Raw genomic sequence first — 22,937 nt, 5'->3', positions numbered from 1 at the left:
GAGACGCTGCTCTCTCGGAGCAGCCCGTCCCTGTCGAAAGATCCCCACCGCCAGCATGGGAGCATGCAACTGCGGCCGCACCAACACTCCAGCTCACACGTTTGCATTGCCGACGCCGGAGTGGCCAATGTGTGCGATTATCCCTTTTTTTTTGCATTATATACTAAGCATTTCGGTTTGGGAATTTTGAAAATTGGTATCGCAACGAACTTCATATCAGCCAAAATCGTATCACCGATATTCCACTGTATCATAAGCAAAATAAGCACCCAGACTGTTACAAACACTCTCAAGTGTTTCGTATTGGTGCAAGGAGACTCTAATGCCCATAGGTCATAAATTCCCATGGAAATGTGATGAGGTGAGTCTCCCTTACAGGGGTACTGACACAAAATTTTGAAGGCGAGATAACTTTGGAGATAGATTGGTGTGAACACACATGCATCATTTGCCAAATACCAGCGGCAAATACAGCCTAGAACATATTGTCACGGGACAGGACAATACCCGCGCCGGCATGGCCCACCACTAAGGACGACAAGGAAGAAGACGGGTGCGGGGCGCAGCAAGCCCGGGCTCGGAATGGCTGCCTGTAAATAGTCGTGTAAATACATTGCTTCGTCGCCTCATGGTTCGTGTCATCTGCCGCCACGTTACAATATGTAAAATCGAGCAGCCAGCGGAGGACATCGCGCAATCGGCATTCCCTGGATGTGGAGTAAACAACATCCAAACACATTACAGGTTTGTGCTGGCCGCTTCCGTACTGCCGGCGTTTTCCGCCGGCTCACCACTTTGATCGGCGATGGGAACTTTTGCTCTCAAGCAACGAACGATCCGATCGTTAGCGGCGAAGGTGCGGGGATTTTGTTGGCTCGTTGGGCAGCTGGCCGCAACCTGAGTTCTACAACGATTCCAGGCACTCTATTTTTATTGCTCTTTATTACGCTCGATGCAAAAACACACCGGGGACACAAAAGCGCACTGAGTGAGCCGTGCAGTCGCTGCACCGGCGACGGCCACGGCCGTGAAGCGGCGCAGGTAGCTCGAGCGATAGCTTGTTGCTGCTGCACGAAATGGGAGCCAAGTCCCGAACTAGGCAGCACATATGAGAAAGGAGTTAATGATGCGATGGTGGATTGCATTAAAAATGGTCATTTGCACCGCTTCCAAGAGTGGCAATTGAATATCCACTGCAGTGTTAAGCCTAACACATCTGTAGGCAGACGTGTAGGCAGACCGGTTGGCTGCTCTCAGCGCGTGTCTCCCCACCCACGGTTAGAGTGTCGCGCATCGTTCTCTAGCCGCGGCAGCAATCTGCACTTGCAGCGCTTGCATCACATCCATGGTTGCTTTTTTATGAAGTGGCTAAAAAGATCGGTACGTAGGGTTGCCGGTGATAACCAACCGTCACATGCTGAAGCAAATGAGGTTTCCACACCGGATATGAAGGTCATTGCTGCTTATCGCAACAAAACAACTAAGATGCGAAAGTTTTGTGTCAGTGCCCCTTTCGAGGAGCCCCACAATGCTCTTCTTTTAAGGGAAGTTTTAATAATCATCCTTTAGTGTATCCTCAAAAGCTTCTTTGGGATAAAGGCAAGTACGAAGCTTAGTGATGGGGGATGGTACAGGCATAAACGGGAGCCAGGTTCGTGATAAACTAACACGAAGGTAACTGCACCACTTTGCAGGTGCTACATTGGCTCTTTGTGCCATGAGGAGGAAGGTGCAGGCAGAGAGGCAACAAGGCTGCCCAATTCTCCTATATTTAAAAATACAGAGTGCAATGCCAATTAATGAGCGTCCTGTGGATTTCTTCCCGGGCACACCACTTGTCGGCTTGCACTCAAACCTTACGTGAAGGGGCCGGGACTGTTTTGTGTAGCACCAAGAACGGCGATGGCGCCTACCAGCCTGCTCGGGAAATGAACAAAAGCGACCTTCGCCCGTAGCAGAGGCAGGGGCTGTCGTGGGCACGAGTGGCACCTTGGAACTGCGGCGCCGCTTGGGGCGTCCAGAGCAAAACACGCTGTGTGCTGGTTGAGCAATGAAGGAAGCCATTGGGGGAGAAGAGCTCCTAAAGGTGCCGTGACGACAAAACACACAAAGGGCTGCTCTCTTGTCGTGACTATGGTACAAATTTTATCGCACAGATAGTGAAGAGATTGAGGAAAACAGCTGACGCAGTGGCAACTCCCCAGCCACTGTCGTGTGGCAATTTCTGCGTGGTGTCGCAGAAGCTTGTTTGAGCAGTGGGGGGCCATCGGCAAACCACCAAGAAACCTGGCTGGGAGGGAGGGCCTCCATTTCCATTTGATGGCGTCACTTGAATGCTGCCAACATGGAGTTGTTTGCGCTGGCCACAGCTGTTGCGTGAAACTTGCAAGTTTGCCGACATTTCTCGCGTTTCTTTTGGCTCATAAACGTCCTCTGGGGTCGGAGTGTGGCCGAGTGAGTTGCCAAGGCCGGTTCTTGCAAACTGAGCAGAGCTTTGTTCGGCTGCGCAAGAGCGCGGAGGCAGGGTGGCCCTGGGCGGGCTGCTGAGCGGGGCTGTTGGGGGGGCCGGCTGCTGCAGTGCCAGCGGCTCGGCCTGGCCTCTGACGGGGAGCTGCACGTGTGGGACGTGGCGTACTACAAGAACCTGGTGGAGGAGCGCCACTACCGGGTGGACCAGGAGAAGCTGCGCGCCTACTTCCCCCTGGACGTGGTCATGCGGGGCCTCTTCTCCATCTACCAGGTGGGTGGGCCGCTGCTGCGTGCATGACGGGACCTTGTGCCCCTCCCCCCGGTTTCCGGTTGAGAAGGCGCTGGGCAGCTGCGACTGACTGTCCAATGGGTGGTCACGGCTGCGGCAGTCGCTCTCGGAACATCGCTTGAGCGGGATCGGGGCGTGCGCTCTTGCTTTTTGGCGCGGAGTAATGAATTGTGGCACGCATTCAGGAAAATGCTCCAAATGGTGAAAGTTCATCTTGGTGGAAACAAAAGCGCTTAAAAAACGGGGACAAAGGAAGACGTAGACAGCACGGCGCTTACTCGCAACTGCTGTCTACGTCTACGTCTTCATCTACGTCTGCGTCTTCTACGTGCTGTCTACGTCTTCCTTCGTCCCTGTTTTTTAAGCGCTTTTGTTTCCACCAAGATGAACGCCTACCAACCAGCCCAACTTTCCGCTCTTCTGCAGAAATTTCGAATTCCATGATGATGCCTCCAGAACAGAGGTTGTTCACATGTTGCCCGCTCGTGGAAAGCCTAGCAAGGCCTTGACCCAGGGTGGAAAGTTTTCAATACTTTCCAATCGTGCTCAGAACAACACAACGGGGCAGGACAGTCTCTGAATTTTTTTCACGCCCTTCATTTTTTTAGAGCGCAGAACATTATTTTCACCCGCACCTGGTAGGACACAACTGACTCAGTCGTAAATATTACATTAAAAAATAATAAAGCCCTAAAATGAAAATCTAAGACTGCCATGCCCTGCAGAACTACGCAAGGATCGAAATAAAACAGGCAGGATCAAAATTCGCCCTGTAGCTGCCATGCTGTCCTTTCCACGAGCAACAAAGAACTCGTAAGATGCACTTTTGATAAAACGGCTCTTCAAGTTTGCAGAGAGTTAATTGTTAAGCTGCACCAGCAGCATGGCCCTTGCTGTGCTTGCCTGGAGACAGCCTCATAGACCTTCGCCCTTTGGCTTGGTGCGTCTGGGATGCCCTCCGAGCTCACAGGAGGTTTGCATGTGCAGGCCTTCAGGGGGCAGAAGCACCAGGTTCACACCTAGTGTACCACAAAGTTCACTGTACGCTACTTTGCTTGGTGTATACCCGATGCATAGGTGCCCCCAAAGCAATGAGCGAGGCGTGGTTCTTCTTTGATGTTAACACGGAAATAGACGGTGGCAGCACGAGGCAGTGAAACTGCTGAGCTACAGAAGAACACACATGTGCAAGACAGGAGGTAGCAGCTGACCGGCCTGTGGCAGCAGTGCCTGGCCGAACACTCGGAGTTCGTAGGAGCCACTGATGCCCCAGAGCGGTGCTTTGTCGTCTTCGGCAATTCTGCTGCAAGAGTGTCAGCTGATGTCCGAGTACCAGAACTGTGCTCAAAGCTACATGGGGCTGTTCAGTGTCGAAAGGTTGTGTAAGCGTATCAGAAGCTGCAGCGTAAAGTGAGCTATTTTAAAGGCAATCGCAACATCTGTTGGTATTAGCATACGTGCTCTTGCAGCTCACGTGAAACAGTCATTGTTACTGCATTGCCCAAATAGACAACGTAAAGTGCCGTCAAGAATATTAAACTGTAAAATGCTGCGACCTCAAGGAGTATTTTTAAATTATTCGACCAGTGAAAATAATAGTTTGTAATCCCTGGTGGCAATGTACACACGAGTGTAGAGTTGGGGCACTGATGTGAGGTGGCGGATCATTGAACCTTATCAGCCCTCCCCTGACGATGTGGACGTCGGGCATTGTGCCACTAAACGCACAGGGCAGGCACTGGGAGAGGGGGAGGGGGCCCAGGCATGTTTTCTTCTTCTCCACTGGGGAGAGAGAGGGGGCAAGTGTTGCACCGTGGCACGGGAAGCAGGGTTCTTCGGGGTGCGCCGGTTGTGCAGCAGCGCTTCGCAATCCGGGCCATGCAAGCAGCCCTGCCTCGTGCGGGCCCCTAGATGGGGACAGCTTCGCCCTACTGAACGTTTGTGCTCGGGGACAACTCGGGAACGGCAGCGAAAGTAAATAGCGGTGCACGGCTGTTGTGAGCGGGGCCCTCATGGTGTATGTTGCTCGTTGTATGTCGTTGCACCAGTGGTAGCGGTTTCGAAGGGGTTGGACTTGCTATCGCAGCTGATATTTGATTGCCACTCTTAGTGGGGCGATCTGCAGCACAATTTCCACCCACGTCATGAGCTGTTTTTCCCAATGCATATCAGACTTTGTTTGTCCCAGGAGTTTGCTGCTGGAAGGCAGGCAGTGAGCTTGGCTGCGGTGTAGCTCCGCTGCGGCGGCCAGTGGCCTGTTGGGACTGGGCCAGGGCGGCCGCCGCATGTGCTGCGCACTTTTGCTGCGCACAGAGAGCAGCTGGCAGTGGCAGCAGAGCGAGCCGGGCGCCCCCCGTTCCCTTTCCAGACGCTGCTGGGCCTCCGGTTCGAGGAGCTGGAGAACCCGGCCCTGTGGCACCCCGACGCCCGCATGGTGGGTCCCCCGTTCAGGCGAGCCGCACGTGCGCAGCAGCGGGGAGGAGCCCTGCCAGAGTGGCGGGGCCACCACGCGTGCTTGTGCTGCCACGGTGCGCACCCGGGGGGCAGGGAGGAGGAGAGCCGGCCAGGCTCTCCGAGCTCTCCCCTTCTGTCTGCTGCGTTCCCACTTGCCGTCCAGAGGTGGCCGGTGCGGACGTTTCCTCCCCGTCACAAGCTTGGAGGAGATTGGGGGATTCGCTTATTAAGGGGGGCATGCCAGTCTTCCGGCTTTCTTTCAGCGTAGATGGGAAGGCCTGCATTGCTCCCTCCCACGTAATCACAGCAACAGTGAAGCGATGAATGCGGGGTCAGCCTGGATTCTTCTCTTAAAATTTTGTTTCGTTTGGGTTCAACTTTTGTGGGTTCTGTGGATGCAGCTATCCACGGAAAGCTGCTACCCGAGTTGCCACAGAGGTCGCACCACTGTTGAGCAGCATTTTTTCCCGTAGAGGGGAAGTTAGAAGGGTCCACTTTGTTTTTATGGAATGAAACCTGGAAATATCTCGGGAATATTCCGTGTCGAAAAAAGCTGGCATTTCAATTGACCTTGAATCTAATCGTGTGCCATTCGCTTCAACATTTTAACAATTTTGAATATTCTAATTTGCCGTGTGTGGATGCGAGGTGTATTTGTTGCAACGTGCAGTGGTAGTGCTGCGCAGGGTGGCTTGGCTGTAAGCGGGAGCATTGTGGGGCCCCATCTCTTGGCCCGAGTGTGAGGTGTGGCAGCATGCTGTGGAGGGTGGGCCCCGCTGTGGGCGCGGCACGCCTCCGGCGGACGCACAGCGCAGTTGCTGCGATGGGCTCGCTTGGGTCACCCGGGCGGGGGGGCACAGTTCCAGGTGTGCGATGCAGCCAGCGGGTCCCTGCTGGGCTACTTCTGCATGGACCTGTTCCCGCGGGAGGGCAAGTACAGCCACTTCTGCAACATCCCTCTGCAGGTGAGCGGGCCCTGGAGAAGGGAGGCTGTGTCGCGGGGGGCTAGCGGGAGGAGTCGGGGGGCCCCGGCGAGCGGCAGTATTGCTGATTTGTAGGGGTGTGCGAATAGTGAAATTTGATCTCGAATCGAATTTGAATCGAATAGTGTCAAATAGTGGACAAAAATGTCGAATATCGAATACGAACGCTTTTTTTTGGAAGAACAAGTATCTTGGACACTAATAAACACATGCTCATGTCCTTGAGCTCTAAATAGTAAATACACTAAAAGGAATTAAAGAAATCACAAACTGTCATGTTAAAAGTATTACAAATCCTCCAAATCTCCAAGTAGTGAACGTAGTGTTTGCCCTTCAAGTGATTCAAGAGCGGGCTTGTCGTGCTTGCCGGCGTCTTGAGTGTGGAGCCGCATTTCTTGCAGATGGCAGAGGACGGACTTGCCTTCTCGAAAAACTTCCAAATTGCGCTTCTTTTTTCACCGTGGCTATTCATGCTGAATGGCACGGCACGCGGACGTTACACAGGAGGAGAATCACGGGCATGCAACGACCGTCAGATTGGCTATGGATAGGCGTCGAGAAAGGGTCTAGGACGGGTAATGATAGTGTGTTACAGCAAGGCCAGAATCACAGAAATTTAACAAGACCATAATTATACGCTATTTTGCGGCTGCACAGTCGTGTGATAAAATTAATTAACAAAAGAAAAATGATATCTTACGGCCGACTATCAGGGGGGAAGAGTAAGTGTCATCGCCATCACAAAATGGCGCCGTCGTAGTAATTTGTTTGTTTTGTCCCGAGTGGGACACATCATGTTGGTTTCCAATGACGTGAAAACGGCAACGCACCTCGTTATTACAAAAACCCGTATGTGAGGAACGTTTTCTGCACGCTAAAGACTGCTGTGTCGCTCCTTCTTTCCATGTATGCCAGTGATGCAGAAAAATCGAGGAACTATTCAATTACATGTCGGCAATGACGTCTCTGCGGGCGAAAAGGAGGGATATGTCCAAACCTCAAAGACAACTTTCCTGGCCGAAAACGGGTCGCTGGCAATTGTTTGACCAAAACCTTTCGACTTTAGGGTCAGTAAGAGCCACACTAATCTAGCCGTAACTTTGGCAGCATTCAGAATATTCGTCACGTCCGATTGCTGGGTATTCGAAAGTCGAATCAAATTATTCGGGCAAGAAATATTCGAATCGAATTCGAAAATCGAATATTCGCACACCCCTAGTGATTTGTTCAAGAATCCCGGCCGCTGCTTGCAGCCACAGCAGTGCCAATTGCATTGCGTGCTCCACTGCCGTAAGGGTGGTGCAAGCTAGTGTTTGGCACACGCGCAGGATTGAGCTTGAGGATTGAGAGCGCCGTGGAGCGAAGAAACTTGAATCGAGCGGACCAAGAAAGTGGGCGTTCGGTCATTGCCATTGGCGTGCGTCGCATGTTTGCCCTCTGGACGGGAGCTTCACATTCGTGGTTTACCTGGACTTCCCGCAGTTGGCGTTCTGCTGCCGCGTGGGGCCGCCGTCGAGGGTTGACCCCCGCTCACGAGTGCCTCCCTCTTTGCTGGCGTCCATTCAGCAAGTGGTCTGGCCCACCTTGGCACACCGGGCAGTGTCAGGCGGGGGTTGAGAATAAAGCAAGCTCGAGACAAAGCAGCCAAGCGGTGTGAAAGGGACAACGCCGGTCTGTCCCTGCCAGGGTCTGGTATAAAGCAGACCACCCGAGTGTGGTATAATCGGGGTTTTCAATGCATTGTTTCTATCGGGAGTTTGCCGGAACCACGGTGATCCATCGTAAAGGGCCACTGACACCAATTTTCGGCGTTAATTGCACAGTTTGCTTCCTTTACTCAACAGAATACCCTGGCTGAAATAGGAGCTGCCTGCGATGCGAAGAACATACTTTATTGGATCTCAATTATCGCACCGATGGAACAGCACGCAGAGTGACACTGAGCAATTGGACATCAGCGTGACATCATCCCGTGGTATCCAAAAGAAGGGACGCAGAAAGCGCTCGTCAAAATCTCGTGATGTCACATCACGCGCGCGGCCCCGCGAGCGGCAACTGGGCGCCGGCGCATTCACTAACGGGCGCACGTAGCCGGAGCTGCAGGCATAACCGCTGCCCAGAAAGGCAGTGTTGGCAAAAATAAAGTTCCACACACGGGAAAGGAAGCGATAATATAGCCAGGAATCGCAGTAGAAGTCGCCATGAGGACTTTTATTGAAAGCAGTCATCGAATTTCCGCCACAGTGGTAGGCCTAGCACCTTCAGGCAGCTCAGCCATTCAGCCCCCGCGGCAGCACTGTCGAAACAACGCTCCCACCGGCCTCCGCAGTGTTTCGACATCCGCAGAAAGCGTTGAGGTCATGCCGGGATATGGTCATATGCGCCTTTCGGGCTGAAAGCGCGGGAAATTGAAACAAACGATTTTCAGGCCGTTCAATGTAATTAATTATCGAGCGCTGAAGTATTTGAAGTGCTGTGTCGGGTTTGCCAAACCATTAAGCAGCGATAAAAGAAATAAAAATGGAGCATAAAATTTTGTGTCAGTACTCGCATTGTAAGACGTGGTTTGTCGTAAGACCGAAGGACGTAACAGCGGGGTTCCAATGTGCATATTACTAAGAAACTCCACGGGGCACGCTTTGTCTTCAGGCTTGCACGGACGGTTGCTTTGCAGATGCTCGTCCTCTGACATGGTCGAGGGCAACTCGGGCTTCTTTTGCATCGGTTGCAGAGTTTGTGGGAGCGAACTCGTGCTGCGCAATAGCTTCTAAGAACAGCACAGACGTTGAAGAAGCATTTGGAGGGGTGTGAGGAGTCGAGTGCTGGTGAATCAGACAGCACTGTCTCGGAGTACGGTCTTTGGCAGAAGCATCCAGTCCTGCCGATCAAATGAGAACAGTCTGGGTGAGGGACGAACGGGTGAGATTCCGTCTCGGTGAAAGAAGGCAGCCGGAAGGGGGAGGAGGAAGTTCTGTTTTCAGAGGGGGATAAGAGAATCCTGCGTCGTGTGGCTTTGTGGCAGGTTGTCTGCCAGAACAAATGACGTTGCGCCCTAACACTCGTGGCTGAGGTCACCCGAGTGGACAGGAGGAGGCTTTTTTCATGTGTGCCGGAGAAGAGGCTTCACAAGGGCTGGCCCCCACTGCCTTCCGCCAGTGGTATACTGAAACATGTGCCTGTAGGTGCACGCGTCGGGTGTGCAAGGGCCTGCATGGCTGCCTCCTGCGGAGTTTGCGTTTGGCGCGGCTGATGTGGTCAAGCAGCAGCCGCTGTCTCTGCGTGAAACTTTCCGTGAATATTGTCGCGTGGCTGAGGACGACGCAGCGTGCTTGAAGAAATAAAGTTCACTGGAGCGGACTGGGGCTTTGCGGGAACCTATCGAAAAAGACAAGTGTTCGGCGAAGTGACGTGCACAGGCGACTGTCAGCGAAAAGAGTGCCTTGGTGTTTGCCCTGCAGGCATTTATCTGCCTGCGTTATTCTTTCAGAAACGATCGAAATACATCGAGAGCACTGGGGATCAAAGGAGAGCATGTTGGTCTAGTGGCGACAGTCCCTGTCAAAGGAGATGCCCTGCGGGGCATACAAAAGGAAAGGGAAGGAAGCGCACGCTTAGCTTTGAGCACAGATAACACGGCCGGGCGTGATTGGTCAGCCAAGCTGAGGGTGGGCTCCGAAAGTGTTTGGGCTGTGCTGTTGGGCTTCAGTGTTGCTAAGCCAGCTTTCTTCTGCTTCCCTTTGCAGTGGGAGCTTAGTGTTTCTCTTTCCGTTTCCTTCAGTTGCAAGGCCTAGGGCAGTGCTGAAGCAGCAATCTGGTTGGCTGGGTGCGATGCGGGGCAGCCCCTGCGGAGGGGGCAGCTTGTCACGTGTGTGTGTGTGCTGTCCCTGCAGCCGTGTTGCAGCAAGAAGGACGGCTCCCGGCAGGTGGGCGTGGTGGCCGTCGTCTGCAACTTCCCCAAGCCGACAGAAGACAAGCCGTCGCTGCTGACGCACTCGGACGTAAGCCAGCCTCGACTGGGAGCTTGCTGGGCTCTGGCGTTTCCTTCTCTGGGGCAGTGAGGCTGAATCGGAGTGGAGGCGCTCTAGAATCACTTGTGGCCTGCCACTGCTCTGCGCTGCTTCCGGAGGCCGTTAGGGCTACTATGGAGGGGGGGCTGTGCTTTCTGTCAACGAGAAACGCTTCCATCACGGAGGAGTCGGCATTTCGCTGTGTGCTCAAAACTGCCCCCCCCCCCCCCCTCACTGCGCCATTGGCTGCGACGTACTTGGGAGGGCTAGCAAAAACGGACTTTGTGCGGTCTCAAGAGAAACAGGAAGTTTTTGAAATCATTTGAAACCAGATCTAATGAAACACGGTGGCGCTTTTCTGCATGCGCAAACCCAATGAAGGTAATTGTGAGGCCGCAGACATTGTTTTTGCTTTGGTCCACAAAACTGGCCAGAGTAGGGCTGCCTGGGCTGACCTGAACCCTCGGGGCCCCATTAGAAAGCAATGGGCACAGCTGTGTAGTGATTCTGTCAGCTTCACAAGCTGTCGCATTGATGCTAGAGCTGCACGAGATGTTGGGCAGTCACTGCCACTCGTAAAGTCACTCGTGGCTTTCACCTCATTGATGTTGATTTCCAGCATGTTATTTTGCTGTAGCCCTGTGTTAACCTTCAGACTTATCTCCGCAGAACGACATTAGGGAGCTTTAGCTTACCATTACCATGTTTCAATTGCCATTTACAGTCTTACTGGAAGCCAGAGTTCTCGTTTACCACTAAAAACGGTTGGACATGTTTTAGCACGCCATTTGTGGTTTCATATTCCAGCTGACTGGCTGCCATAATGCGAGTGGCGACATCTGGCGAAAGTGAATGGCACAAAACCTCGTTGCTCGGAACTATGTGCTTTCGTTTAAAATAGCCTGAACCTGATTTTACAGATTGGGCATTCACAGATCAGTTTTTTTTTTAGGATAATGTAGAAGATGGCTGTGCAGCGTAAAAAAAGAAAACCTAATGTCGATGCCACCATCTACTGTGCACAGTTGGGCTCAAGTAACGATGACTGGAATTCGCACTTATCCTTAATATTGTCACGTGGCCAAAGACGACACAGTTGTCTTCAAGGAAAACAAGTTTATTGGAGCGAACTTGTGCTCCCCTAACAACTCAAAAAGTACACTGGCGGTGAAGCAGCAGTCAAAAAACGTGACGTGCGTCGGCGAGCATCGAAGAGTGGAATTGAATGCCGCGGGGTCTGCTCTGCAGGCTTTTTATTTTTAGGCGCGACTGTTTCTCGAACTGTCGATTTACATCCAGAACAAAGAAGATTATTCCAGGCTGTTCACGTTAGTTCGGAACGCTCTCCCTATCAGAAGAGATAACACAGGCGGCACAGAAAGCAAGAATGGAACACGCGCTTCCCTTGGCACACGGATAACACAGACCGGCGCAGCCGGGCGGTAAAAGCAAAACATAAACAAACAAACCCAGTGCATGGTTCGCGGCAATATTTAGGCCCGAAATGAGCAAGGTATGTTGTGATAATTGTGCCAGAACCTACGTTTACTTGCCCAGTATGATTTCAGAGGCACCAGAATGCTTTTTAAACTCGGTAAGTATTTTGAGGTGGGCGAGCCTTAGCACGATGGGGGGGCCTGAGGACCATTTCGCGACGATGTCGTTATGAACTTCGGAAAAGAAAAGGTTTGCGCGTGTTGGCCACACAGAAAACAAGCGCTGTAAAAAACAAACAGGACAAGCGCTCTGTTAGGAGCCGACAGCAGTGCATTTGCTGTAATCAGGACGCGAGCGTCTGCTCGGGAAGCGTTGGGGTGATGGTAAAAGATGTGCCGGTAAGTCCACAGTAATGGCTCACGCATGCGCAGTCAACGGCCGCAGTCGTGCTAGGCGACGACATAAGCCTGGCAACGGTATGCTCCCGTTGTCGGTCGTTTTAAATGCCCTGAGCTCCAACTGCAGTCCTGCAGAGCTGATCCAATGATCGGTTCGTTTGGTGAGCATCAGCCAATACCTGTGCTACCCGGCCATTTCAGAGGCCTTCCTAGACCTTCAAACCAATTGCCCATCGTGGGCCCCGTTGCCAATACACAAGGTGCACTTGCAAGTGAGCGGCCAAGTGTCGATTGAAAGTTGCCGAGGGGCACACGTGTTGCGCCACGAGTTGAAGGGGCGGGCGGCCGCTTTTTGGGCTGTGCATGTTGGAGGCCCACATTTTATGCAGTGGGGTGACCAGTGGGTGTTTGTAAATAAGTTGGCCACAATAGCTTGGCAATAATCAAGTATGAAGGGTTGCGACACGCAGTGTCCAGACGTGATGGCAGTACCGTTTGCAGGCTCTGGCCATTGCAATGGGCGATACGAAGCCCGCATAAAGGAGCCGGGCATTTCGTTATGGTTCTAGCTGGGGGCAAGAACCGCTTTTCATCTCGCCTGCATTAGAAGGATGTACGCGCCTCGCTGTCATGGTGGCCAGCATTCATTTTAATTAGGATTATTCCAGTTTCAACCTTTGCGGGACCCTGTCAGGGAAGTTATTTCGGTTCAGGCTGCGTTTTTGTGAGGGGCGCCCTTTCGTTTGGGACTCGGAAATTGGCTGTCCGCCCCTAAAGGGCCGGCGAAGTAGCTGCTGGTGAGTCGAACCCTTCCTGTGGTCTTCCTCAGTGCGTAGCTTGCCTAAAGGAAGTTTGCTCTTGAAACTGGCATCGGTGCTGTCCCTGCGTCTCCCTAGCATCTGGGGGGGCGGGCATGCGCCCTGCCCCCTTAAAGGAGCCATGAAGAGAAAATGCAAGTTGGTTTTATTCGAAAGATTTCGTGTTTTATAGTGCCCCCAGCGCTTGTCCGGATACAAACGGTGCTTTATTCACTGAGAAATTAAACAATTTAGGTTAAAATTTTGATTTTCCCGCTCAATCGTGCGTTTTCGTGGTCCCAAGTGACATCACTGAAACCGACCGCTCTGCAGCCTAGAGTACCTAGTACCTTCATTCACGCATCCGCCGTACAGGGTAGAGACACGTATACGCTGGCGCCGCCATTTTTGGTTGCTCGCTCGCCGCCGAAGCAAGTCATTGTGTAAAAACCGCGCTAAAATTATCGCCGCAACGCGGTTTACTGAAGAAGTTTGAATCATATTGTCTGTTTCGCGTTGCTAGGTCTCGTGGGAAACGAAAAGAATAACGCGTTGAGCCCGTTGGCCCAATTGCGGCGGCACGGGACCGTTCAAAGGTTGTCTCCACCCTGTACAGCGGTGTTGGTTTGTTCTCGCGTTTCTTTACGTTCCGTAACCTAGATGGCGCCACCATACCGTGGCAAGCGTTTGGTTTGTTTTTGCCCGCATTTAAACCTGGCTTGTTTTTTTTTCTGGGAGAAAATATTCGTTCCCTGAAACAGTGCTCGCTCGACAAATGGGGTCACGTAAGACACCGTTGCTTGCGTCAATCGGCCAGTGTCGTCTGAGACAACCCCAATCCCCGTATGCTGTGCAGCTAAACCAAAGCATGCAGTGCGCAGTACGAACAGCAGAACGCATCAGTACTTCTATGTTTACATGTGCTTTCGTAACTTCCACTGTTTGTCCCATCATTCTTATTGCTTTGTAAAGAATGTGCCCTAAATTTAAGCGCAAATCGCTCGTTCGTCTAGTTTGTAAGCTCTACCTAATTTGCGTCTGCTTCTGCCAGCCTCCGCCAATCGCAGAGCTTAGCCCATGTGACATCACAGGTTCTGTTGCGGGAAATGAGCTGGTGGGTCGCATGACCATTCCCGTTTTTCCTAATTATGTAGCTTATTTGAGCGAAGTTTACGTTAAAAGTGGTGTCAGTATGATTCTAACGACACAATTTTTTGAATGAACCAAACTTGTGTTTTCTCTTCATGGCTCCTTTAAAGGGACCCAGAAAAGCTTTGTGAAGGTGGCAATCAAATGCATTCAGGTGGCAGAACACATAACGGGGCATTTTTGAGCCAAGTGTGAGCCCCATACATTGTACGGATAATTTGTAAACAATTTTTGAAGATCACCTTTCTCAGCCGATGAGCGCACCAACGCAGTGAGCCGACCGTGGCTGACGCAACGGTGAGGCGCCCCCCTGATTCGGCCGATCGTCACTCGCTGGCAACGTCACTGCCATCGGCTTCCGGTTGCTCTTCCTCCTTCCTGCGCGATCCTGAGGCAAAGGCGGGTCTGCAGCGATTGACGCGTGCCTAGGCGCAGGAATGTAGCTAGCGGAGAATGGAAGTCGAGCGCGGCCTTGTCACATGGCTATTCCCAGTGTTTCCAGCTGCTTTGAAAGAAGCAGAGAGGGAGGAGGAATTGATCGGCAAGGGGGGAGAGGTGCACTGAATTGCTTCTCGCACAGCTAATACTGAATGTAGATCAATAATTCCAACGGCATTGCATGGCTATCTTGGTACTACGTCACAATAAAGGCCTTTTGTAACTTTTACAAAAGGCTTTTCTGGGTCCCCTTAACTAACGCTGGCTCCTCCTGGACGGGTCGCAGGTGGTGACGTTCTTCCACGAGTTTGGCCACACCATGCACCACCTGTGCAGCCGCGCCGACCTGGTGATGTTTGAGTGAGTGCTGCTGCTGCTGCCGCCTTCGTCCCCATGTTATTTCTGGCCCTTGAAACAATGAGCCACTCTTATAAAAAATGCATTAACAAGGCACTCGCTAATGCCATATTTAATCGCATAATTTGCGCACCCTTACGTTTTATCCAGGTTTAGAGAAAAAAAAATTTACTCTCACATTTTGCGCTCCCTGTCTCGCCATAGACAACCCTTGGGCGCTCGCAACAGGGAGCGCAGTGATACACGCATGGTACGCGATACTGCGCGTGCATAGTCCCTCCTTTCTTTCCCCACGTCCTTCCTTCTCCTGCGTGCCTGGATGTCCCTCGGTGCCGGAGCGCAGGCGAGGAGGGACATGCGGGCACCCGGCTGCCTTCTCCCTCTCTGCCCTCCTCCTACTTTCCTGTCTTCTCCGCCGGGAGAACTCGCACACAGCACGCGGAGCCGGAAGCACCCATTTCTGCATCGGAGCTGTGAGAGGGCGTGTGAGCCCCGCCCTGGCCTCGCCAAGGGCCGTTTCGCCTTCGCTGCGTACGTGCCGCGACGGAATCCTCCCTGCGGGTTCACGTTTCGCCCTCGGTCGGCCACCTTTTGCTGCAGTGGCTGCACGGCAACCGGGCCGCCGCAGAGCACTTCAACCTCAAGGAGAGCCACCTTTTCGTGTACTTGGAGGGAGCAGAAGGGTTCGCTCCCAAGTACCAAACCTGGAAGGAGGGCGTTTCGGGGACCGAAGCGTGGGAAGCTACCTGCCGGGGAAGGAGAGCTGTCGAGGCGTGTTCGCCAGATGAGGTCGTCCTGTCTTGCCGCGGCGTGCGAGATGCTGCCGTTTGAGGCGAGGGAGATCGCAGGACTGCGAGGAGAAAATTGGCTTGTTTCACCGCCTCGTGGTTGGACTACGCCGAACGGGGAGCTTCATGTCCCACATGGGGAACGCCGACGAAACGCCACTGACGTTCCACATGCCACCCGACACCAGGGTGAGCGTCTGTGCCCATCAAGACCACCGGCTGCGAAAAACAACGCTGCGTGGTGGGGCTTGCCGTGACAGCAGACAGCCGCAAACTCCTGCCCTTCGTCATTTTCAAGGATGGACGAGGAGCTGGGGCGGGACTGGATCGACGCTGTGTGGGGCAAGAGGCCGGGGGCTTTGCTGCGACTGCCATCGCTGTTGGTGCTCGACAGCTTCAAAGGGTGTCTGGTGGGGAGTGTGAAGGAGAGGTTGCGCGACATGCGGACCAACCTGGCCCTTATTCTGGGTGGCCTAGCACCTGTCCTGCAGCCCTTGGACGTGTCGGTCAACAAACCCTTCAAGGACTACGTGCACAAGATGTGTGTTGAGAGGGTGGCCAGCGGAAAGCACGGGCTCACTCCCACTGGGAGGATAAAGAGACCGCCACTCAGGACGCTCTGCGAGTGCATCGGGGCAGCGTGGGACGTGGCCTCACCCAGCATTGTGGAGCACAGCTTCAAGGAGGCAGGGCTGCCGAATGCGCTTGACGGAAGCGAGGACAATGCGCTTTAAGAGGGCAACGACTCAGAGTCTGACCTCTCGATCAGCGATTCAGACTAGACCACAACTGGACTGGACTGGCCAGAGCATGTGCTGTGTACTTTTGACTACTTCTGTACTTTTGTACTTCTGACTATACTTTTGTACTTTCGACTACTTTTCTGTGTACTTTTGTATCTTTGACTCTGTATTCAATAAACGAGTATCGTTCGCTCGCGCTATCATACTCGAGTTTCTCTTATTTGTATCATTTACACGTTATTTCAGGCTTTCTTGCAAAATAGCCGCGTAATTGGCGCACCCCCTTTTTTGAAGCCCTAAATGCACAAGAAAAAACTGCGCAACTTATGCGAGTAAATAAGGTAAGTGGGTGCGCTGACAATGACGCATTTCCATTTTCCTTGTCCGTGGAGGAATTTTTGTTCAAAGTGTTTGTCACAGATTGACCCACTGGAGTCCAATTGTGTGGTCGAGTGACAGTTTGTGGGGACAACAGAAAAGCTTGTGGTGTATAACTTTTAACTAATGTTAATACACAGAATGTGGTGTATAACTCTTTTAATTACTAGTGGGGCAAAACAAAGAAAACGAACAAACAGTGATCAACTCGTTTTAATCCCCTCCAGAACCCGTCTTGCAATACAGTCTAATCCCGCTACAACGAAGTCCGTTTCAACGAAATTTCCGCTTCAACGAAATATTTCAAATTCCCCGTCAGCAAGCCATAGAAGTCAATGCAACAACGTCCTCGCCACAACGAACCATTTGTCTGGCTTGCTTTCTCTTCAACGAAATTTTCGATGATTTGCGCTGGGTTTGGTCAATTATTTTACAATAAAATAAGCATAGCACCAGCTATCAGTAACTTTTTATAAATTCAGGATACTTAGTTTCACCGAAAACATGCGCGGTGTACCGACACTGCCACCAAAACAAAAACCATACAAAAACAAGCTTGTAGGTGGACGCCATTGTTTGATGGGGATAACGATGCGGCGGGCCGTCCTTACACGAGGCGCAAGCCAGGTTCGCCAAGCCAAGCCGTACCCAGTTGAAACTGCGCGAATGTGCTCTGCTGCTGGCGCAGTGCCCATTCTGGTCACCTTAGTGCCGTCATGTATGTGTTGTGAGCATCTTTCCTTGCAGTTCTTCTTCTACAATTCTTCACATTCAAAAGCATAAATAATGTTTTCGTGTTTAGTCTTGAACCCGCGTGATCCTATCTTAGTGGTGAGCGTGCTGTGGCGATAAATGCAAGTGCGCGGGGCTTGCCTGCCAAGGTCAGTTGCTGCCATGCCTAATCAAAGGATAAGATAACGGTGCTGTTGCTGCCACAAGCGCGAGGGGGGGGGGGGCTTCCAACCGCCTAGCAGCTATCTGCAAGTAATCAGCTCGGTGGAAACGCCTTGTTGTACAGCAGTACGCTTTGAAAGCCTGCATTTCTTCATTTCTTCGCCTCTCCCCTCCCCCTCAGTACTTTGGGTGCTGGCAAAAAAACAGATGACCATTGGTGTGGTTGTTATCTGAATAAACGCCACGTTACTGCACGTCACTCCTTTTTCTTGATTGATTGATTGTAGGGTTTAACGCGCCGACGCAACGCAGGCGATGAGGCGCGCCGTAGTGGAGGGCTCCGGATTAATTTTGACCACCTGGGGATCTTTATCGTGCGCCGAAATCTCGTACACACGGGCGTTTTTGCTTTTCGCCTCCATCAGAAAAGCGGCCGCCGCGGCCGGGAATCGAACCCGCGACCTCGTGCTCAGCAGCGCAACGCCTTAGCCACTGAGCCACCGCGGCGGGTCACTCCTTTTTCTAAGCATTGCATTATGCTGCCAGTGATGCGGAAACATCCAGGGCTATTTTCTGGCCCTTCCGTGCTGTGTTGGGGCACATTTCGCCTCAACGAATTTTCGCTTCAATTAAATTTTTTGCACGTCCCGTCAGTTTCGTTGTAGCGGGAATCGACTGTAACAGCAAAGGCAGGTTGGTTGAAATTTTTGTTATCTGTGCAGAATGTGAACCTTTTGTGCCATATATGGACGTTATTGAATGGCACCAGCTAAGTGACTGCCAAGTTCATTTGTCGTAGCGGTAAACAATCATTGGCAGCGTGCATTTTGTAAGAAAATGAAGGGGGGGTACTGGGAATAATTTTCGAGCACTAGTTCGCACTTTGCAAGACGGGAAACGTAAACTGAAAGTGCAGAAATACGAGCCAACTTATTTCACCTTTCGAACCGCAGCCTTACCTTTTGGTGCGCTTGTGCAGGGAGTGTGTGGGATTTCACGGGTGGATTCTTTTCTTCTGCCTGCTTGTTCCTGTTGTGGCTTTCAGTTTTACCGTAACCTTAGACATCGCGTCCGCTCTTTCCCCTGCTCCTGAACCGAGGGAGCCGCGTGCACAACCGCACGTGCAGCTCGCACGTGCAGCTTGTCACCGGCTGCCCTACTCGCAGGTGTGAACAGAGTGGCCGCCGGCTGCACAGAAAGTGTGGGGGCACTCCCCTGACTGCTGTGAAATGAAAGGACGTCGCTTCCGACGCCCGCTTGCTGAAATAGTGCGGTGAAAGATTGTGCTGGTGGTCATCCTCGGCACGGTTTCGTAAAGTGAGGCAGTGCTGAGCCTCTTCTGCACAACCGGGCCTCGTGATGGTGCTGCATGCCGAAACACTAGTGGGCCGCTAATCGTCGGTGCAAGTTTTCATTCAATGCCAAGGCCTGTATAATCATTGCCTAACACGGGAGCAAAAAATGGCCAAACAGCCACTCTCCTGCTGCTCTCTCCTACCCTTTTCTGCTCCGTAGCCTTCCTGCGTGCTTTCATGTCCGCCGGCCAGCGCCGCTTCTCGGAAACTATGAAAAGTTTCCGAGAAGCGGCACTGAAAACTATTTGAAAGTTTGTTTAGCGTCTCCGAGGCAGCGCTCCTACACCTTCTGTATCACCATGCCTGTCTGTCTTGGTCTGTCGCTGATAAAACCGCCTTTGCCTTGGAGCAAGATCACTTGTGCTGCCACAGGCTGATGCCAGCTTTGCGCGCTTATCTACTTAGATCACGGGCCCCAAAATTTTCTGAGTGGGGCGTCCCCCCTCTGGCCCCTCCGCCTTTCTGTCTTGTTTTGTCCCCGCTGTTCGCACTCCGCATCGGTACGCACTTCTAAAATTGAGGGCTGTACTGTAGAAGCGCCCGGACAGCGTGGCGGGCCCCTCAGCTGCGTATCCTTTTGTTTTCTGTAATCTTCTGAAATTTACAGGCACGTGATATTTTTGGAAAGTAACGGTAGAAGTGAGCGCCTAAACAAAAAATGTGCTTGCAATTTTTTCTTCCTTTAAATCCTCAGGTTATTTCAGCATTTTTGAACACCATAAAAGTTTCATCGCATTGTCAAAAAAAGGGTCTTATTTCATTCGGAAGTACCACCTATTTTGTATTTCATTGTATGTTCGGGGAAATAATATGTAATGAAAATGCCATAAGCAATTATCAGTAGAATAATGGCTGCATCATCCGAAAATATTGTTTTTCTGTTCGTATTTGTTTACCTGACAATATCTTCTTACACTATGTCAGTTGTGCCTCCGTCAGTTATCTTTGGAAAAATGCAGCAAGTATGAAGCGAGCGACACGTTGAACGAGATCCCCAGTGCGCCCCAGAACTACCGCCCCGTCGTGGCTAAGATGTGAGCGAAATGGCTCTTCAAATTCAACAGGCAAGCTGACAGACACACGTTGTAGAAGCGGATGCAGCGTTCGCGACTCGTGAGCCGTGACATAAGGCGGGATGTCCACCGGCGCGCGCCACATAGCGGATCAGTGCCTGAACTAAGCGTCCCTACCCTTCCCATAGAAAAGCGCACGACGCGTTAGGCAATGTTTATACTGGCGGTGTTGGCCAAGGGCAAGCACGCGGGGTTTAGGACTCCCCGAAGTGGCCGTCAAACGCTCGTTTCCCCTATTCTGACGACGCAAGCATGGTGAATGCAAGAAGCCCAGCCACCCGGCAGTGTGAGCGGGCCCAGTGGCCCCACTCGGCAGTAGTAGGCAGAACATGCTCGTAGGATGCTAAAAAAAAGTGTGGCCAATAGCTGCACGTATCTCAAAGCTGCAAAGGTCCCGTCTTATTTCTTTAGGTGGTCTTGCATGTGGTTGGTGAAGACATGGCTTCCACAGTGCTTTGGAGGCACCATGAGAGGGCCAAAGGCCCCTTATAATGAACGACAAGTCGGCTAATAGTCGATGCTTTTAAACCATTTGTGTGGCAGGACGTTCCTTGGATAGTACTCCAGCTACTGTGCACGTAAAAGGACAACCTTTGTAACCCTGTCCGGGCCCATGAACACAGCTCGCACAGATTTGCTCAGTCTGAAGGAGCCGGCCTCTGGTAGCTCACTCAGCTTCGCTCCAGCCACAAAAACTAGGAAGAAACGGAAGAAGTAGTGGTGAGCTTTTAAATTCATGGTACGGGCAGTAGGGACGCAGTATGCGCCAGCACTCCAGTGGTAGAACCAAGGGGGCCGCCACTGCCGTCGCCCAGTTGTGTTTTTGGTAGGCTGCCCATCACAGCAAGCAGGTATACTTCATTGAGGCTTGCGGAAAGGTTGGCATTGTTGTTGCGGGGCCAAAGTCGTCTTTTTAACAACCACACTTGTATGCTCTGCCCCTTGAAGTGTGGCCTTGAGCGTTTTCACCCCCCCTTGCCATCATTGCCAGGGGCACGTCGGTGGAGCGGGACTTCCTGGAGTGCCCCTCGCAGATGCTGGAGAACTGGTGCTGGAGCCTGCCCGCGCTGCAGATGATGTCGCAGCACCACATGACGGGCGAGCCCCTCCCCGCCGAGCTGGCCGACCCCCTGGTGGCCTCGCGGCTGGCCAACGTGGGGCAGTTCAACCTCCGCCAGATCACCCTCGCCCTGTTCGACCTTGAGCTGCACCTACGGCCACAGGTGGTGGGGCCCTTGGTGACCCCTGACCCTCGAGGCGTCACTTCAATTCAATTTTATTCAACATCTAAACGGTTTTTGTTTCCAGCGCAGGCAGAAAAAAAAAAAAAAGCCTTAAAGACTTGGCAGGGCCAGTGCCCCAAAGCATGTCCCAGAACAAAACACTAACGGTCAAAAGACAATACTAAACTGTCCACCTCACCCGCTGCAGTGGCTCAGTGGCTAAGGCATTGCGCTGCTGAGCACGAGGTCGCGGGTTCGATTCCCGGCGGCGACCGCCGCTTTTCTGGTGGAGGCAAAAAGCAAAAACGGCCGTGTGTGCGAGATTTCGGCACACGTTAAAGATCCCCAGGTGGTCCAAATTAATCCGTAGCCCTCCACTACTACGCGCCTCATTGCCTGCGTTGCGTCGGCGCGTTAAACCCCACAATCAATCAAAATGCCCTCCTCAACTGTACATACAATACTAGCATACGTATAGCGTATATAGACCGATAGTTCGGACTTTGCGGGGAACAATCGAATGTCCGGAAAAAAGGGATGCACGAAAAAAAGACATTTTATTTATGCCCCTGAAGATGAGGGGTTCTGCACGCATTTCTGCTTATGTGCAGCCAAGTGCGCCTGGATCTCCGCCAGTGGGGCATGGTCGCTGTCCACTGGTGCCAGAACTGCAGGGGCTCGAATTGAGTCCACACGTGACAGTTCCAGCGCACGCGGTGCGTTGTCATCCGAGTCAGACTCCCAGTGCTCCCACTCCCGTGCCACTCTGCGCAAAATGACGTATCCTGCGCCATCCGGATAAAAAACCATGATTTCGCAAGCACTGTGCCAAAAGTGCACCAAAATTTGTCGCGCAAATCGCGGGCAGCCTGTTGCAAGTACTACTTCACAGTGGTCTTTAGACACGTGTAACTAATTCGGCTTGATAACTCTGACTCCCAAGCACCCGTCGTCGCGTTTGCTGCGGCCTGCTGGTGCAGTTTGTGTGCCAGAGAAGCGAGTTTGGGTGGTGCCGTCGCTGTACCGCCATTACAGTGTTTCCGTCTAGCAAGTCATTGGAGCGCTGGCGCACCGCGGTTAAATACTTTCCTGCTTGCCGTAGTTTCCTATGGTTCCTGCTATAAACGGTAGATACAGTCTACGCCTGCTACAACGGACCCTCTGAATCTGGAAAGAAACATCCACTGTAGCCAAAGTATGCAGTATCCTTTGGAGGGGGGTATGAGCCTTGAAGTGGGTACTTTGACCGATATTGCATATGCATAGTGCATACACTTTATTCTTTCTACACGCCTGCAGCACCTCTGCACAGTGTTCGCGCGAGGGCAAAGAATCGCGTAAACACCGTTTCCAAAACTTAGCCCCGGCACTTGGAGAAGGCCTAGCGCATGCGGTCAAGCGTGTGAAGACACATGATAGGCTGAGTAAATAAAGCGAGAATATAACTAGGCGCAACTATTAAAAGAGCACTGACACGAAAATTTCATGTTCCACTTTTATTGTTTTTATCGATGCTTAATGCTCTGGCGAACCCGAAACAGCACTTTAAATACTTCAGCGCGCGATAGTTAATTACATTGAACGGCCTGAAAATCCTCTGTTTCAAATTCCCGCGCTTTCATCCCGAACGGCGCATATGACAGACTCCCGAACAGACCTCACCGCTTTGTGCGGACGTCACCGGCGCCCGCTTGAGAGGGTGTTG

At 52.3% G+C, this 22,937-nt stretch overlaps 1 protein-coding gene across 3 annotated transcripts in view; it reads left to right on the top strand.

Annotated features, from left to right (window-relative positions):
- Positions 1–22,937, top strand: part of LOC144177733 (thimet oligopeptidase-like) — a 108,828-nt gene that overhangs the window by 46,460 nt on the left and 39,431 nt on the right. For 2 of the 3 annotated variants that reach the window (XM_077705314.1, XM_077705312.1), the window contains 6 exons: positions 2,579–2,740; positions 5,127–5,192; positions 6,073–6,177; positions 10,086–10,193; positions 14,708–14,781; positions 21,001–21,235. In XM_077705314.1, coding sequence (XP_077561440.1) covers positions 2,579–2,740; positions 5,127–5,192; positions 6,073–6,177; positions 10,086–10,193; positions 14,708–14,781; positions 21,001–21,235 — 750 coding nt within the window. The remainder of the gene's footprint in view (positions 1–2,578; positions 2,741–5,126; positions 5,193–6,072; positions 6,178–10,085; positions 10,194–14,707; positions 14,782–21,000; positions 21,236–22,937) is intronic. The other variant, XM_077705313.1, reaches the window with a different exon arrangement.

This window comes from Haemaphysalis longicornis, unplaced genomic scaffold (genome assembly GCF_048455015.1).
Source record: "Haemaphysalis longicornis isolate Haplotype H1 unplaced genomic scaffold, Haemaphysalis longicornis Haplotype H1 scaffold_30, whole genome shotgun sequence".
In the NCBI taxonomy this organism is placed as follows: Eukaryota; Metazoa; Arthropoda; class Arachnida; order Ixodida; family Ixodidae; genus Haemaphysalis; species Haemaphysalis longicornis.
This window is presented reverse-complemented; position numbering and strand designations above follow the sequence as displayed.